General features: G+C 31.5%; 1 protein-coding gene across 2 annotated transcripts; it reads left to right on the top strand.

Moving 5' to 3' along the window:
* The first annotated feature begins 5254 nt into the window (after positions 1-5254).
* Positions 5255-7979, top strand: LOC129314510 (uncharacterized). Of its 2 annotated transcripts, XM_054957960.1 has the most exons (4): positions 5255-5466; positions 6678-6731; positions 6847-6996; positions 7299-7979. In XM_054957960.1, exons 1-4 carry the CDS (start codon positions 5296-5298, stop codon positions 7674-7676), a joined length of 753 nt encoding a protein of 250 aa, XP_054813935.1. In that variant the 5' UTR covers positions 5255-5295; the 3' UTR covers positions 7677-7979. The 2 variants fall into 2 exon arrangements, with proteins under 2 accessions (XP_054813935.1, XP_054813936.1); XM_054957961.1 differs by lacking the exon at positions 6678-6731.
* Positions 7980-18381: the final 10402 nt, after the last annotated feature.

Here is an 18381-nt window from a genome sequence, read left to right as displayed (position 1 = left end):
AGTTTCACATTTTCTCTCATTCATTTTTATGTGAAAATTTTGACTTTTAGGGCAATAAGGGCTTTGATCTCAGTTTTCTTATGTTTGGACCAAATCTATTGGTTTATTTAGGTCTTGAGGAGTTAAATCAAGCCTCTAACCCTAGGTTTATAAGTTTTATAGTGATTTAAAATTTTCATTGAGGGTTTGGATGAACTCTAAGTATAATTTAAAGGTTTTAAGGCAATGTAGGAAATTAGATGATGATTTTGGTATGTTAGGATATTTAATATGATGGTTAGAGTGTTTTGAAATAGTTGGTATTGTTAAATAAGGAATTTAAATGTTATGGGTACTTAGAACCTAAAGAATTCAGGGTTTATCTAGGGTGATAATTGACAATTGTCATTTGATTATATAGATTGAGTATTGCTTCAGCTTCATCATGCATATAAAATGTGTGGAGTTAACGTTGACCCACGATAACCCTTTGTCTGACAAAGGGTTGAGGTAACGGAATAATTTATACTAATTGATTGTATTGCTTAACTATTTGTGAGTAGATATGTATATTTATTTACATATGTTTCAAAAGCTTGGCATGTTGTGAAAGATAATTTCCTTTATGTATTAGAAACTACTTTTGAAATAATAAAGATTTTTGAGTCCTTGTGTGAAAAAGATAGTGATTTTTTATAATTGTGTGAAATGTATGGAAAGTATGAGCATGATCATGTTAGGAGGTAGGAGTTTACCTATAGGAAGGAGTAGTAAAATCCATATGACATTTATCTCCTTAGTGTCTAGTGAGGCACAGTGTTGGATATTTCTCCTTAGTATTCATGCGGGATACCGTGTTGGAGATCGACGCTCCTTAGCATTAGTAATATGGTATTGGAGTAATGACACCCCAATTCTTGTATGATAGGGGGAGACCACAGTCTAAAAGTAAGATAGGATGCCTTTGGCTAAGTAATCTTACCATTGAGCTTAGATCATTATGAATGGGCACTTGGTTTAAGAGCTTGTGGTTTCAGTCAAGGTGATATGGAGGATTGGATGGTAGAATGATCATGCTAGTGGTAAATGACTTGTGTTTATGAAAAGGAATTGTTAAATATGTTAGAGAGTAAAAGAAAAATACTATATTGAACTATGTTAAAGTATGTTTTAGTGCTTAATAGCTTTACTCCCTTATGATTGTGCATGTTAATTAATAGTAGTAAATTATTCTATTACTAAGATGTTTATCTCACCCCGTGGTTATATTTTACAGGTGATAACTTTGGTAGGGGCAAGGGAAGAAAGGGACGACTAAAGAGTGAAGAGCATTATTGTATAGCTCTTTCCTTTCTTTTTTTTTGGGTTTGTAATGAATATTGCTATTATATAATACCAACATAGAAATATGTGTATAAGAATATGTAAAATGTGCATATCTTGGCTCAAGATTGATGTTGTTGTGATTAAATGAGTGTGCTTGGCCAAAATACATTTACAAGTGATTTATGCATCAAAATGACCAAATCGATATATGTGTTAAGTTTTATCTATCCCTTTATGTTGTTGCGAATTAGGGTTTGGTTGTCATTTTGAGTATCAATGCTTACTTGTGTGATATAATTAACTTGTTATGTTGTGTGTGGTCCATTTGAGGTAGTCAAAGTGATTCCATAACTAATGGCAATTGATAATGTGTTTTGGACACCTTTAAAAGTGTTTTGAAGTGAAAACAAACCATTTTGGGTTTAGGTTTTTATCTTTTTAACGATGATTATTTGAGTGTGAGATTGATGCCATTAGTTAGAGGGCTCGAAGAGTTATGTATAAACACTTAAACCACTTAAATTGGATGTCAGATGGTGAAATGATGCATTTCAAGAGTTCAGAATGCTGTCATGATAACAATCTATTGTCATGACAATAGATGCATACTGTGGCGTAAATGCTTGCAAAGGGACTCGTCCCTTTGTGCCATCCAAGCAGCGAGTAAGGCCTGCATTACGGTAAACGGGCTAGTTTTTAGAAAAAATTTCATATTTTATTATCTTATTTTCAGAGGCTTATGGTTTTCATGCTTCTATTATCATATTTGATTGATTTCAAACTATAGTTTAAGCTTAAACAATATTTTTTAAAGAGTTTTCTTGGGATCCCATTGTTTAAAACTAATTACCTTTTAAAACATTAGGTTGTGATAACTCTTGGGATTTTATTTAATCTTGGTTATCATAATAGCGTGTAAGAGTGTTGTCCTGGTAATGTCAAGGTGGACATTACATTCTGTGCATATGAAATCTCCTTATATTCAAATACTCATTTAACAGTTTGAAGCCAGTCTATAAACTTATCTAGCTAGAGTCTTCCCTCAAATTTAGGAATGTCTACCTTGATGTCATTAAAATGAAATTGTTGTTCTCGTGGATGGCGACGGTTGTCAGAGGATGATGAATTGTTGCTCCTCGAATCTCCTTTTAGGTTTTCTCTGTTATTGTTTAACAGAGTTCACTGCATTTTCATAGTAGCTTCCAACTCTCGTATCCTTTGTCTCATCTCTCCATCTCAACTTGTGCACACTCTTGCGCCTTGGAGGCATTTTGATAGGTGTTAAGGTTAGGATAAAGAATTTCTAGAAAAAAATTAAGGTAAGTAGAAATTTTGGTGGATTTAAGGGAAAATAGGAAATGTTGGAAAGATAAAGGAGTAAATGGAAATGTTGAAAGGATACAGGGGCAAGATGAGGATTTTGGAAGTTTAAGGAAAAAATCAGGATTTCAAAAAATATAGGGGTAAAAATGGAAGTTTTAGAAAGCATTAGGGTCAAAGTGTGTTTTTGGAAAAATATAGGGGTTAAAATGAAATTTTAGAAAGTTTAGAGTCATATGGAAATATGAAAAGGTTAAGGGTTCAAACTATATATTTAAAAAATATGGCTGATTGGGGTAGGATGACGTGGCTTTATGACACATGGTAGATAATGACTAGGTTGACTTGTTGTTGACTAGTCAGAACGCTGACGTGTTAGGTGATGTCATCATCTTCAACTTGCAAATGGCACGTGCGACGCATGTACTGACAGTGAGGTGCGTGGAACTTTGGTAGGTGGTGCATAAGGGCGCGTGCGATGTTGTACGGTTACAAGGAACCTCCTATTCTACTTTTTCGAACCTCTTTAGTAAGATGGTGATATAAGTTTTTGAAAAAAATGCCTGGATTGCAAAATGTGAAGACGTCAGGGACTCCTTCTCTAAATTTCTCTTCTCCAACATAATCCTCCAGATGTTCCTCACTCTCTCGCTTTCTGGACCAACACTGATACCAAAATGGCTTAGAAACTGAGTAGGAAACAAACTCTTATTTAATGCTTTCAATCTAAGATCCAGTACACAGAAACATTATGCTATTTATATTATTCTAAGTCTAAAACAGAGCAAAGGAAGTAAATGGCAAGTTACAAATGTTTTATCATTTGTGTTAATAATGGTGACCTAATAGATGATGGTTTCTACTCTTTCATACATTTCTTTCGTTTCTTCATTACCATTGTTCCGTTTCAGGGAGGGATTGGAGCATTGAGTCCATTTCGGACTCAATTTCCCTCCTCCCACCCTCCCCTCCTTCAAACCCCATTAAATTTGGACCATCCAAATTTAAATTTGAAATTTAGACCTTCTAGATTTAATTTTTTATTTTATATATTTTAAAATAAAAAATTATACAAATTTTAATAAATTTGTTTACCAGTTTGGATAATTTAGATTTCATACGAATAATTCATATTCAATTCATAAAAATTATAAAAAATTTAATATTAAACCTATACTATTCAAAATATATTTAAAAAGTCAATTTATAAAGTATTTAATATTAAATATGAACCATTTATATTAAATTTAGACTATACAGAGAAGTGAACAAATTTATTAAAATTTTTTTATATTAAATATATTTAAAAAATTAATTTATAAAATATTTAATATTAAATATGAACCATTTAATTTAAATTTTGACTATATAATCAAGTAAATAAATTATTAAAATTTTTAAAATTTATATAATTTTGATTTTAAAATAAAAAATATTAAATTTGAATCATCTAATAATTTGGGCAGTGGGGTGGAGAGGAGTGGAGAGGAGGGATTCCCACCGACTCCGTCCATTTCATGGCATTGACTGTGACTTGAGAAAATCTTTGCGTTGATTGGTCATCAAAGTCGTCCTTCATACCAACCCACTTCATTAACACCCAGTCACTTTCCTCACACGGTTTCCCACAATCTTTCTTTTTTCCCATGACACGGTTTCCACAATTGATTAATAAATATCCTTTCTTTGAGTCGTTTCTTTTGGAAAATTGATAAACAAAAACCTTGTAAAAGAATTAACGTGAAATTATGATTTCTTCACAACTAAATTTCTAAATTCAGTAATCCTTCTTCCATTTTGCAGTAACTAAATTTTTAAAAAACAATTATCAAAAGCTTGTTTGGTTTCTGTTTTTAAAAACAATATTTTATTTTTAAAAACAAAAAATTTGAAAACTTATTTGATTGAGTATTTTGAATTTAATTATTTTAAAAAATGCTCTCATTTTTTATTTAAAAAAAGACATCTTGAAAATATTTTCATTGTATTTTCTTGTTTTCAAAATACATTATATTTGATTATTAAAAATTATAGTTATCTTGACTAGTAATTATCATAAGTTACCACCGTTAATCGTCAATCACCATCACTGTCAATAATTTTTTAATTCTAAAATTGTTTTTAAATTAACACAACTAAATATGTTTTCTTTTTGTTTTGTTTTGAAAAATAATTTTAAAAAATGCATTGCAAAAAAATTTTTAAAAATAAAAAATGAGAACATAAATCAAACAGGCCTAAGTTTTCATATTTGATTAAGTCCACTGGCATTTAGACAACATAGCTAAGAAAATTGTGTGTTTGTGTGTGAATCACACCGTTTATAAGTCTGCAACTATGTGAAAGAAAGGTGCGTGGTTGCGGCGTGTCCTGTAATTCCTGTGAACGACAGTAATTGAGCTCCAACGAGTCGAAGACTTTCAAATTCAATGAATCGATCATATACCTATCATATCAGTTTACCCTGACCAATACGATTTTCATGTCTCTCACAACGTCAACAAACTTTCCTAGCTCTTTTCCTTTCATTTTCTTAAGTAAATTATTTCTTCAATTTCCAAAAAGAATAAATGGTCCTATAAATTTGTGAACGACCTAGTCTTGATGAATATGCACTTGAGAACTTTCGTTTAGGTACTTACTTAGCTTGCTTCCTATTTCTCAGCTTCAATGTCGAAACTAGGAAATGAAAAGATCAGTTGGATATTGAGTGTGGTGTTCTGCTTCTTCTTGTCTTCGGTGCTTGCTATGGCCACCACTGGCGATGGTGGATTTGCTAAGGAACTTGAGGTTGAGAAGATTTTGAAGACGTTGAATAAACCAGCTGTTAAGTCTATTAAGGTATACAATTTAACTTCAACACTATTCAACCTTTTTTAACTTCTACTCTAGGTCTGTGTATGCATACAATTTGGCTTCTACAGCTTAGTTTCTGTTTTAAATATCTAATTTCTTAAAAGTAGTTTTTTCAAATTTTTTTTTTCCCAAAACTAGATATGTAGAAAGTTAGTTTGGGTCTTTTCTATCCATGTTTGAGATGTTGGAGGTGAAGAACGAAGACGACCTTTTATGTGAAAAATTAAAGATATTAAATCGTTTCTTATGTATTTAGCAGTTAATGTTTGACATTATTGTCAAATAGCACCAAAATTAATAAAAACTAGATTTTACAGTAAAGCACAACCTAGATCGTTTTTCTAAAAGTCAATAGAGTAACTATTTAAATTATGATTATGAAAAGGTAAATAATGGGGGGTTTTTTATGATGAAATTAAAAACAAATTAAAATTAAATAAATAGAGGAAACTCAACTAAGAAAATTATCAAAAACAAGCAGTGCAATCAACACAACCCAATCACCTAAATTTAATCTTCCTCATCTGCAAATTAAATTAATTTTATTTAACTTTATTATTCTGATTTTATTATTTATTTCTCAAATCATCATTCAAGAATTAAACAAGAAATTAAGTTATAGATTAATTGAGATCTCCTTTAACCCACAACCTAACAACTGTTTTATGTTAGCCACACCAAAAATAAAGCATGAGTAATCACTCAAGCCAAGCCAAATTACTCTGAAGTTACTATATCAATCGATGATAATAAGTAAAACTTCAGATACAATTTATAACCCAAAAATTATATAATAAAGATACTCTAATTAGCAATAACAGTTAAATCATAAAATTCAGAGGTAGAGAGAAGAAGAACAAATTGAAATAAAGCTAGAATAAAATTTTTTCTGAATATCAAAGACTCTGATTAAAATTTAGGATCATAATTTATGATTGATCATACTGAAAAAATTAATTATTTATAAAACTAAAAATCAAAAAATATGAGATAAAAAATTAAAAAGCCATTATTGGAGGAATTGAAAAAAAAGTGAACCGCGATCGAAGCTGGCTGGCAGGTATTCTATAATTTCTTCCAAATCACACGTGCGCATGATGGATGAATACATTTTTATACAGTTTTTTTTCCCCAACAAATACTACTTTTTGTCCATCTAATTCTCTTATTTACTGTTTCCCGATCTTGAAAATTAGATCTACCCAGGAATATATGGGGATGACAACCCTAGACTTTTTACATATTGGACAGTAAGTTCAAATTTCTTACCAGCATATGATTTCTTGTTTCATCAAGCCATTGTATTCGTGTTGTTAATAATTGTTTTATTACTTTTAATTAATATATACCTTTTTCATCCCACAGAGAGACTCGTATAACAATACTGGATGTTATAACCTTCGTTGCCCTGGCTTTGTTCAAGTTGATCCCACAGTAGTGGTGGGAAGCAGCCTACAAAATAATATATCTGTCTATGGTGGTTCTCAATATGTTTTATCCATCCACATCAGGAAGGTATTGACTATTTACTAATTCCCGCTTAAAGTTAAACTTGGTGTGACTTAGGTCCTCAAGTTTTATACATTTAATCCATTGGTCCCTACACTTTTTACAAATGAATCCCCCAGAAAACTAGATATCAATTTCTTCTTCCTTTAATTCGTTTGTGAGAACATATACTCCTTGAGAAATCCAAACAATTCAAATCACCAATAATAAGCTTCAAAGAATCTCTAATGGCACAATATCATATGATTCTGCTATAATTTGGTATAATAATAATAATAATAATAATAATAATTTTAATGATTGAGCAGGATCAAACAACTGGAAACTGGTGGATGCAAGTCGGGAATACATCTGTAGGATACTGGCCAGCTTCTTTGTTCAATCACATGTCTGTGGGTGCATCACATGTAAAGTGGGGTGGTGAAATAGTAAACAAGGGATCTAATGGGCAACACACCACAACAGGCATGGGAAGTGGCCATTTTCCTGAAGAAGGTTATGGGAAGGCTAGCTTTTTCAAGCACATTTCTATTGTTGATGCAAATAATAGTCTTGCGTCTCCTAAAAGCTTTAACCCCTACGTTACCAATGCCTATTGCTACAATATTACCTCTTATGACTATTCAAATGATTCGGGTGTCTACTTCTACTATGGCGGTCCTGGGAGAAACTCAAATTGTCCGTAGCCCTTGTAATCTCATCTTGGGTGGCAAATATAAGTCGGAATAAAACAATATGAGGGCTTTATTTAAAAAGTCCGAAACTCTCTATTTATATCAAGAAAATAAAGGAATTGTGGTATGGGTAGAATTCCCTAGCCTGATGGGATATTGTATGAGATAAGGCTTGATAAAACAAGTCTTAATAAGATTGAAATATTATGTAGTGTTATATTATGCAATGTTATATTGTAGCGTATTTGTTATCCTATGTTTGATTATGTTATATGATACTCCTCTGGTCTTATTTATAGGGCAGAGAGAAAAAATTGATCATATTTATAGGGCACTTGTCAATTCCCAATGCTCCTATTTATATTTTTGTTCTTATTAAATGTTTTAAATAAAAATATCAATAATGAGATTTAAGAACATTTATAAGGGGTACATGTGAAAACTTGTTAAATTTTAAGACAAAGTTAATAAAATTTAAGATTTTTTTTAGTTCCAGTGAAACATGTTGGAAGTAACTTATAAATAGGACCAGAGTGAGTATAATTGTGGTGGAAAACATATTTCTTTCGACAAACAATTGCTTTAATTAACATGTTGTATAAAATGCAGAAGCTCCATATATATATATATATATATACATATATAATGTGATTGAGTGAAGAGAGACTAGAAAGTGGTATATGTTAATCTAAAGGCACTTGAATACAAAATTTATGAAATGCAAGTAGGACAGCACTGTACTGCTAGAATTTGAGATTTATAGAAATCTAAATGATTAATAGATATTAATTAAATATATTGTTTTCCTTATCGAAGAAAAGAAATCCTGTTCCTTCAAGGTAACTGATGTTGCCGAATTGATGAGAATCGAAGCTAGTCGCCACTGTACACTGACTTGGACTTTGTAACAGTACCTAGGGATGTGAGCGGAAGCACGTAATGGATGTAGAGGATTGTGTCCATTATTTCATGGCACTGAATGTGACTTGAGAAAATCTTTGCGTTGATATTGAGGATTAATTAAACATGGTGACCACTACGCACCCCAACAATAATAAAAGCCTAGCATCATTTATTGTACTATGGTGCAATTTTACCAATAAAATATAAAAAATGGTACAAACATTGATTGTCAGTGCCAAAATAAGGAATAATACAATTTTTAAATCTTCAAGTTTGTTTTAATTATTGATTTGGTCTTTTAAATTTAATTTATAATAAATAGTCCTTTATGTTTATTTTGATTATCAATTTGATTTTTATTGTTTAAAATAGAGGATACACTATTAAAATGTATTGACTTGAATAACTAAATCGATGGTAGCCATACAAATTAATGAAAAGAAATATAATTATTTAGGTAGGTAAAAAACAAATTCTAAAATTTAAAAAAAAAAAAAACAGGATAACAAAACACATTGTAAAGAATCATATTGATAAAAATTAAACTCATTTGATAGTTAATTTGTTCTCATTTATCTTCGTATGTATGCTATATCATTAATATACTTTACACATTAAATTATTTTAAGAGTTAATTCGTATTTTAAAATTTAAAGGACTGACATGATAATTTAAAAAAATATAAAAAATTAAATTGATAAAAATTAAACTTAAAGAACCAAGTCAGTAATTGAGAAAAATTTGAGATACTAAATGTTTCTTTATCCCTTAAAATAATTAAAATTTTGTTTGAATTGAAGTGTAAATGAAGAAATACATATGTTCTTTATCAAAATTAGCACAAATCTTAAAAACAATTTTTTATTTTGTCACACTTCATATTCAGGAGGGGAGGGAACTAGATGGTTTGAAATAACCTGGATAGCAAGGAAAAGAGAGAGGCAAGAGTCAGGGTAGCTTCAACATGGGTTCTGAATCAAATTGTGTTATATGGCTATGATGCATGACCAAAAAAAAACATGTGCGCTCATGGTTAGTTTCTACCGCAATTAAAACAAATTTGAACACATGTATTTTCATGTCCGCCCTTCGAGTTAAATAAAATATCAATGTTGCTAATATTCACGGTCAACATTTTCTAACATATACTTTTGCTACGGATTGGAGATTTTTGAATCGTTTTTAAAAGTAATAGATAAAATTGCACCATGGTATATTATTTTATGAATATTTTTGCCTATAATCCATTTACACAGGCATAGTATGTAGGACTAAGGATAGAGCCAAAAAATTTTATTAGAGGGCTGAGATGACAAAACAGATTTGATAATTGAAGGAGAGTTATATATATATATATATATCCCTAATATAATATAAATATTTCAACGTATGTTTTTACTTAAAGAAGTTTACATTAATCAAAAGAGAAATACAAGATCTGAGGACCTACATTATCATCTGCAACCGCCCCCTAAAGAAGAGGTGGGGGGAGATCATAAGTACAAAAATTTGAGTCTAAATTATGCGCTAAATGAGCAAGAAAGTCAGCAGAAAAGTTATGGTTCCTCCTAACATAGTGAATCACAATATTTCAATCTCTATCATAGAGCAATCTAGCATCCTCTATAATGTCTTGGAAAGGATGCTCCACAATTGACCCGTACTGAATTAGCTTGATAGCTCGAATACAATTGCTATAATTCTCCAACTCTCTAATTGCAATCACTACTAGAAAAAATTAGATTAGTGAGGAAACTTAGCAAGGACTTAATTATTTTTCTCTAAATGGCTGTACTAGCGATAAATTTTGAGAGGAAATTTAATTTCCTCTCTAAAGAAATATTTAGTGAGAAATAACATGTTCCTCTCTAACTTGTCTAATTAGCGAGGAATATCATTCCTCTCTAAAAATTTAATAGCAAAACAAAATAATAATAAGAATTTAAATGTTTTTAACTTGTATTTATTTTTGTAGAAAAAGGTACCTATTTTACAAAAAAATAATATTTTATATTTCTTATATATAAATTTTTTCTAAAAAATTATAATGTCATATATAATTTTTTTAAAAAAATTTAAAATATCATATATCTATATAATTGTTTTTACTTTATAAAATCTTTTATATAAAATTTGTTTTTCTGAAAAATTATATTCCCCCCAATCTCATAAACCCAATCGCAATCCCTCCAATTTATTTTTTAACCCAATCCTATTTCCTCCAATTTTTTTCACACAAACCCTAACCCTACCCCGTCCCATTCACAAGCTCCACCCAAACTCTAAACCCAAACCCTCCATCATGAGCTCCACTAAAAACCTTATCCTTTTAAATCTATAGCAATGCAAGCATGCTAGCGTGAGAGTGCTTCTCTATCATCATTCCATCAACTGTTGCATCGTCACTATTTACCATCTTCATCATCATCCCTGTCGTGGTTGTAGCTGCCAGCACCATTCGAGTGGCCGAAGATCAGAATGATTCTTCATGATCAGGTTTTTTGTTCTTGTATATTTCCTTTCCTCTTCATTCATTTCTTAGTCCCTAGGGATTATGATGTTTACACGCACACTAGTATTACACGATTAGCTTCATTTTGGTCAGAGGCTTTTCAGATTGCTTACAATCACTTGGTCGGTGATGTTCCAGGCATTCGAGACACTACCATTTCTAAAATTGCTTATATATCACTGCGTTCTTTTGATTTAGACATCCTTCCTCTTCAATCAGAGCTGATAAGATAAGCTAGGCCAAGTTCTTCAATTCTTCACAAGTCCTCTATCTCATCAAAATTGCTAAGCTTCAATTATTTTGTGCTTTCAGCTTTCCCATTTTTTCTTTCTGCCTTAAGTTGTTTAGAATTCTCAAGATTCTCCTCTTTCCTTGATGATTGATTCCTTGCACTTAAGCAATGTCAGCTTGTATTCCATATGTCAATTTTTTCTTTGGTCATAGTCTTTGTCTTTGAAGTTCAATTTCTTTATTGTGTTATTGATGAGGACTTTTATGGCAACTAGTATGTTATCTTTTGTTGCTTGATATACTTTTCATGATGTAACCTATCTTGTTTTCAACTGTGTCAAAGTATTGTTAATGAATGCTTTAATTACTTGGTGAGTGATGATTGAGAGTTACATAATCCATGCATCGATTACAATTAGGATCCAGTGACTCTAACTAAGCAACTTAGTACCTTAGTTATAACCTTGGGGAGTGAGCACCAATGATTACAAATAGAAGTTATGGTTAATGATGAATAAATCTATTATATTAGAAACTTATGTTCTATTTTAGGCTAATAACTTGATTAAATGCTAACTTGTGTTTATGTCCCTTTATGAATATGGCATTTTGTGCAATAATTGCTACTCAATGGGTTTGTCTCTCATATTCTCTTAATTTTTTGGGGTTGAACTTATTGAAACAAAACACTTGTTATCTAATATAGTGGAAGTCTTATATGGTGGGTTTATCATATACAGGAGAGCTCAAGCGCCACGTTTAAAGGAATGGTCCTCTAGAGTTGATGTTCATGACATGCTGCATGAACTAATGGGTTGCTATTCTTTTATACTCTTGCAATTAGCAGTTCTGCATTGATGTGGTAGGGAAATGTATGAGGCTTTAAGATTCTTACTTTTTTGTTCTAAAATTAGAGTTAGTTGTAACTATTTTCTTTGTATACCTATGTCATTGTGTTGGCATAACTTGCCTATTGAGAGCTAAAACATCCAAATCTTTTGATCGATGATTCCTTCATATTTTGACAGCATGTAACTGTTGTGTTGAGCTTAACTCTATTATGCTTGAACATGGCTTAGAATAGAAGCAAGAGGAATAAGATTTTGACATTTCATCATCAATGCAGGCATTAGTTCATTCCTCTATTCAATGGTTCAAGAAAAAATTTATGAATTGAATTCTGGCTGGTGACCTTGAAGATTCAACCAAAAAAGAGGTTACTCTATGTTTTGATTTCTTTTACCTAAACATTTGTTGGTTATTTACCTCAATTTTGACAATTGTTTGTTCTATTTTAATGTTGCAGAATGGTATTTCTTACAAGGTTGCATGGAGGTTATTGAAGGTTTGTTTTTAGACTTTTGAAATGAGTCACTTTTTTCTTTAGTTGCTATTACTTTCTACTTTTTAATTGCACTAATATTTAGCTTTGGGGAGTTAATGGTGTCCTTGTTCCTAGAGGATTTAGAGACAGAGTAATGCAAGGGAAAATTCTTGTTGCTGAACATACCTTGGCAACTAGAATAACCAAAGTAGAGTTTGGAAGTTGATCAATTATTCCTTGAGTTTGTCCCTTATTACTCCATACTTCTTATAATACTGTATGATTTTTTATATGGCTAATGGATTAAACCACTTATGTTATATACTTTAAATTCCTTATGTAGCTCTTGTTGACAAATTGAACTACTTGTTAATAGAAATTTCATTTGCAAGTTAATTGCTTGATTGAATAGAATTTATTTATAACCAATAAATTTTGATTCTTCCCAAGCCAATGTGCAATTTAGTATTCTTCCTCTCTAATTAAATAAATGTGAGGAAATGACAAGGAATCAATGTTTCTAATTTTAGCTAGGAAAATAAGGCCTCGCTAATCTATCACTATTAATGAAATATTAAAACCAATTAGCAAGGATTTTGCTAGGACATAATTCCTCATTAAATTTAGCAATGACGTCATTCCTCACAAATTCCTAGATAAACACATTGAATTAGTAAGGGATTAGCGAGGACTTAATTTCCTTACTAATATTAGTAAGGAAATTAGGTCCTCGCTAATCCCTCACTAATTTAGCGACAAAAACACTATTCCTCACTAAATATTAGTAAGCTGTAAATTTGTTATGAATTTAGCAAGGAATTAATTCCTCGCTAGACACAAATTAGTGAGAAATAAGCTAGATTTAGCTAGGAATAAGGTCCTCGCTAAATCATAATTTTCGTGTAATGAATGGACAAACAGAGTTGAAGTCCTTAAACTATAGCCAAAACCTCTACAATTGCTAGAGGAACGTTGATAATCTTACAACTAAAACCCTTAATCCAATTCCCTTACTTATCCTAAATAACACCACCCTAATCGCTCTTGCCATCAGCCTTTACAGACCCATTCATGTAAGGTCTAACCACATCATTCACCTAAGGAGTTCTAACTCGAGAAAGATTTGTCTCAAAGTTTAAAAAAGGAGCTAAGCGAACAAGATCAGTATCTAAAGAAGCTCTAAAGAAGTTAGAATGAGTTGTGTGATGATTCTCTATGAAGTTAATATCAAAAACATTCTTACATCTAACTACCCATATGTCCCAACAAATATATACAAACAAAATATCCTAATTCACCTTTTTCATAAACTTTCCCAACATCTTTAGATAGGTTCCAGTGAACTCAGTCAGCTTTAGTTAGGTTCATGAATGTGTTCCAATGTCTTTCTTGAACAACCTCCTCCCACTTCTCTATAACATGCTGACAGTCATGTAGCAAACGCATTGTATCTTCTAAGTAGTTGTATCCAAATGGATAGCTTTGCTCTATTGAAAGTCTACTTCATTATCTTAAATCCATCATGTGCGCTCTTCCTTATGTAAGTAGCCATAAAAAAAGACTTGATCTTCTCTAGACTTGACCAATTCTAAATCTTTTTCCAGATGTTGTAAGAGTTCCTTCTTGTACTTGCATACATAAAACAGTTGGCAGATTTAACATTAAAACACCCATCTAACAATGGTTTCCAAAAGTGTTTATCCTCTCCTCTCTCCTTACTAGGGGGTGGGCACAGCTAATGTAGGCAACTCTATTAGGCTGGAACCAAGTGTTAAGCTTTCGTAAATCCCACTAATCATTATGATTAAAATATTCCATTACCTTTTTATTTCTATCAATAAGCCCTTCTCTACCCATTACAAGCTCTATAAGGGGCACATTCATGATAGACTAGTTCTCAAACCAAAATGAAGTATTCGTACCATTACCTACTTTTCTTCCCAAACCTTCCTTGAATTTACTCCATACTTCATAGATTCCCCTCCAAGTGTGAGAAGATACTTACCTCTTGCTGACTTTAGGAATGCTAGAGTTCCCATACTTATATTTAGCCTTTAAGACACGAACCCATAAAGCATCTTTATTAGTCACAAGATTCCAACAAAGTTTCATAAAGAAAGCCTTATTTTATTGTTTAAGGTTTTTAATACCTAGACCTCCATCCTTCCTATCCTTATCCTATGAGATTAGATGGATTTTCTTACTATCCCCTTCATCACCGCATAAGAAATTACGACTCATACGTTCAAGCTCGCCTAGGAATTTTCTTGGGAGGAGTTTGCATGTGGTACGAGGGGTAAGGCTGCCAAAATAGCCATGAAGAGGGTTGCTTTATTAGCCAAAATAAGGAATCTCCCTTTCCAACCAAAAACCTTTTCTAGGTCTTTTCCATAATTGGGGCAAAAAGTACAAAAGAAGCCCCCTTATAAATAAGAGGGATGGCCAAATATTTTCCCCAATCACGAGTTAAGACCACACCCATAAGCCTATTTAACTCATTCGCTCTTGAGAAGTATACAAATTTGGAGAAGCATACTCTGGTTTATTTACTTGTTCATTTTCTACCCTGAAGCTGCACAAAACCTCTTTGTACATGACAAAAGAGTCTCCACTTGATTGGATGATGCTTCCCTAAAAAGGATCAAATCATTAGCAAAAAAGTGATGGGAGATTTTAAGGCCACCAATGGCAACTTGGAATAGATTCCAAAGTAAATCCTCAATAGTATCTTCAATTACATGATTTAATCTTTCCATACAAAGAGTAAATGTATAAGGAGACATGGGATTCCTTTGTCGGATTCCTCTAGTTGGCTTGAACCTCTCTGTAGGAGAACCATTCCACAGAATTTGAAAAGATGCACTCATAATACAAGACATGAAGACTTTTCACAAATGGGAATTAAAACCAACATGGACAAGAATGTCATGAATAAAATTCCAGTCTAAATGATCATAAGCTTTTTCTGGGTCAACCTTAACCACTATAGCACTTTTCTTCTTCTTAAAAATCTTCATAAAATGAATAATTTCCCAAGCAATAATGATATTATCACTGCTCTGCCCACCTCTAATAAAACTACATTAATGTTTACCTATTAGAGTACCCATCACCTTACAAAGTCTCCTACTTAGCAGTTTTGATAGGATATTATAGCTAACATTACATAAAAATATAGGTCTAAAATCTTTCATAGTTGCTGGTTGATTAACCTTTGGAATTAAAACCAAGTGAATAGAATTAATACTCTCCATCCTATCCAGGTCTTTGAATAAGTTATACACCATGTTGCAAACATTATCACAAATAATGTGCCATAATTCATGGTAGAAAAAAAGCTTGGATCTTATTTGGCCCTACAACCTTGAAGGCACCCAAATCAAAAGCAATTTCTTTAATCTCTTGGTTACAGACTTCATGATGGATTTCCTCTAAATCACCAACATCTAAACAAGGAAATTAATGTCTTGTTGATAAAACTGGAGGAGCTAAGTTATCCTCTTCAAACAGAGATTTATAATAGCAGACTGCCATTTCTTTCAACTTCTCTTGGTCAAAAATCCACTCATCATTTTCATTCTTCAACCCTTCAATCCTATTACGTCTTCTCTTCACTAAAGTAGAAGCACAAAAAAATATACTATTTTTATCTCCCCACTTGAGCCAATTACACTGAGATTTTTGAAACCATGTGTTCCTCTTGGAGGAGAATCTTGTTATAGTCTTTCCACAAACCTTGCTCTAGTTGGGCTAAAAACAGAGAATCATGATGGCTTCTGGCTCTGTTCACTCCCTAGATTCTATTCAAGAGGCATTTCTTCCTATTTGCAATGTTACCTACATTTTTCTTGTTCCAATCTTTAATAGAAGTAGTAAGTGACTCAACCTTCTCATTTCAATCTCTAGACACCCAAGCCCTTTTAACTACCTTCATAGAGTGATCTTTCAAAAAAGGGAAAAGAGGAATCCCCCTATTAGAGGAATTAAGCCAGTTGATGCACCCAAGCAAAGGTCTATGATCCGACCTAAATTTTGGGAGGTGGTGTATCAAGGTACAAGGAAACACATTACCCCAAGAGTGGTTGATGAAGGCCCAATCAATACATTCTTTCAGTTTATTCTGTTTCTAAGTATATCTTTATATTCAATTTTACAAATATATAACAAAAATAAATATGTATATTCATTTTTTAAGTTTTGCTACTCATCAATTTTTCATAATATAAAAATCATTAATTATGTTTATGATAAATTTTTTATCAAGTTTCTTCTCAATATAAATAATCATTAAATTAGTGAAAATTTCATCGTTTCTATAAGCAATAAATGATTTAAATGCATCATTGGGATCTAAAACTTTGCTCAATCTAAGAAACCCTATTATTTATTTATTGAATTTACTATTTAATTCTTTCAATTGATAATCATAGTAAATAAATATATCAATATACTAATGAAATCAAACATAACCTCTTAGATTTTGGATTAATGATTTTATAATAGATATCAAGTACATAATCAATATATATTGGGATTTTCATTGCAATGATTGACAAAAAAGTTTGTTAATAATTATTCTCATAATTTCTTCCATCAAATATAAAATGAAAGTAAAATCAAATGAAATCAATGCTTTAAGAACATGTGTTGTATTATCTTATTGAAAATAAGTAGATCTTATAACAATTATATATCTTTAAACTAATGAAATAGTTGTAATATACATGCATGAGGCATAAAAAACTATATGTGAAATTGAAATGAGAATTTCATATAGTGTCTCAAAACTTATATAATGTATCAATTTAGAATGTCAGGAGCTAAAAATATATAATCTCTATATTTTACAAAGAAAAAAGTAAAAAATTAGGGAGACCATAGCCTCCCTTGGTCCCCCTTCTCCACCGTTAGGTGAGACCCACAACATAACTCTTACTTAATGGACGTTTAGTAGCCATAATACATCCATTCAATTTCTTAATTAATTTTATCATCATAATCCCAAAGTCAAATATTTCAGCCACAATCAAAGTACTCTCCCAACTTTGACACCAAACCTTAATTATTTCTTTTAAATATTCTTTCATACTTGGCAACTTTTCTATTAAAAGTCGCCGGAATGAATATTGCATGCATCAAACGTGTTCGATTGAATTAAAGACAACAAACAAGATTATGATTCACGTGTGAAAATGGTAATTGTTTTTTTTTTTTTTATGCTGCTGTATAGTACGCTTTTCAGTAGACAAGTCAATTAAGGTCTCTTCTATATTAATTCCTGTGAATATGGTTTTATGGCAAAGACGTTTTGCAAGAAACTTGCATAAAAGCATAAGAATAGCGAACTTGGTCACAAAATAGAAGTTGGATTCTATCAAATGAGAAACAGGTGAGATTTGTTTTACATTAAAAAAAAACCGTAAAAATGAGTCAATAAATCCGGTGCACATTTTTCCATGTCACTCTCTATTTCTGATGTATTTCACAAATGTTAAAGAATTCAAGAATACCCCATTCAAGCAGCCTCTATGCTTAATGGTTATCCTAACATCAACATGGTTTTTGAACAATATATCAGAAAATCTCATCTCATCTTAGTTTATAAGTCTATAGGCTAAAACTTGAACCCTTGACTCTTTGATGTTTCAAGTCTTGTACTCTCATTCTTTACCACTTAAACTAAAATGCAATTACAATCATTATATACAAAATGAAATATATGTTATTTAACTACACACATATATAAA

This window comes from Prosopis cineraria, unplaced genomic scaffold, assembly GCF_029017545.1.
Source record: "Prosopis cineraria cultivar Desert tree isolate PC_DT_omini unplaced genomic scaffold, ASM2901754v1 PC6, whole genome shotgun sequence".
Taxonomy (NCBI): domain Eukaryota; kingdom Viridiplantae; phylum Streptophyta; class Magnoliopsida; order Fabales; family Fabaceae; genus Prosopis; species Prosopis cineraria.
Note: the sequence above shows the minus strand (reverse complement) of the source record. Positions and strands in the feature narration are given on the sequence as shown.

Excerpts from the sequence above, each read along its gene's own strand:
- LOC129314510 (XM_054957960.1), top strand. The coding sequence starts at position 5,296 with ATGTCGAAACTAGGAAATGAAAAGATCAGTTGGATATTGAGTGTGGTG. Across the intron at positions 5,467-6,677 it reads CAGCTGTTAAGTCTATTAAG|ATCTACCCAGGAATATATGG; the intron begins GTATACAATTTA and ends CTTGAAAATTAG. Across the intron at positions 6,732-6,846 it reads GACTTTTTACATATTGGACA|AGAGACTCGTATAACAATAC; the intron begins GTAAGTTCAAAT and ends TTCATCCCACAG.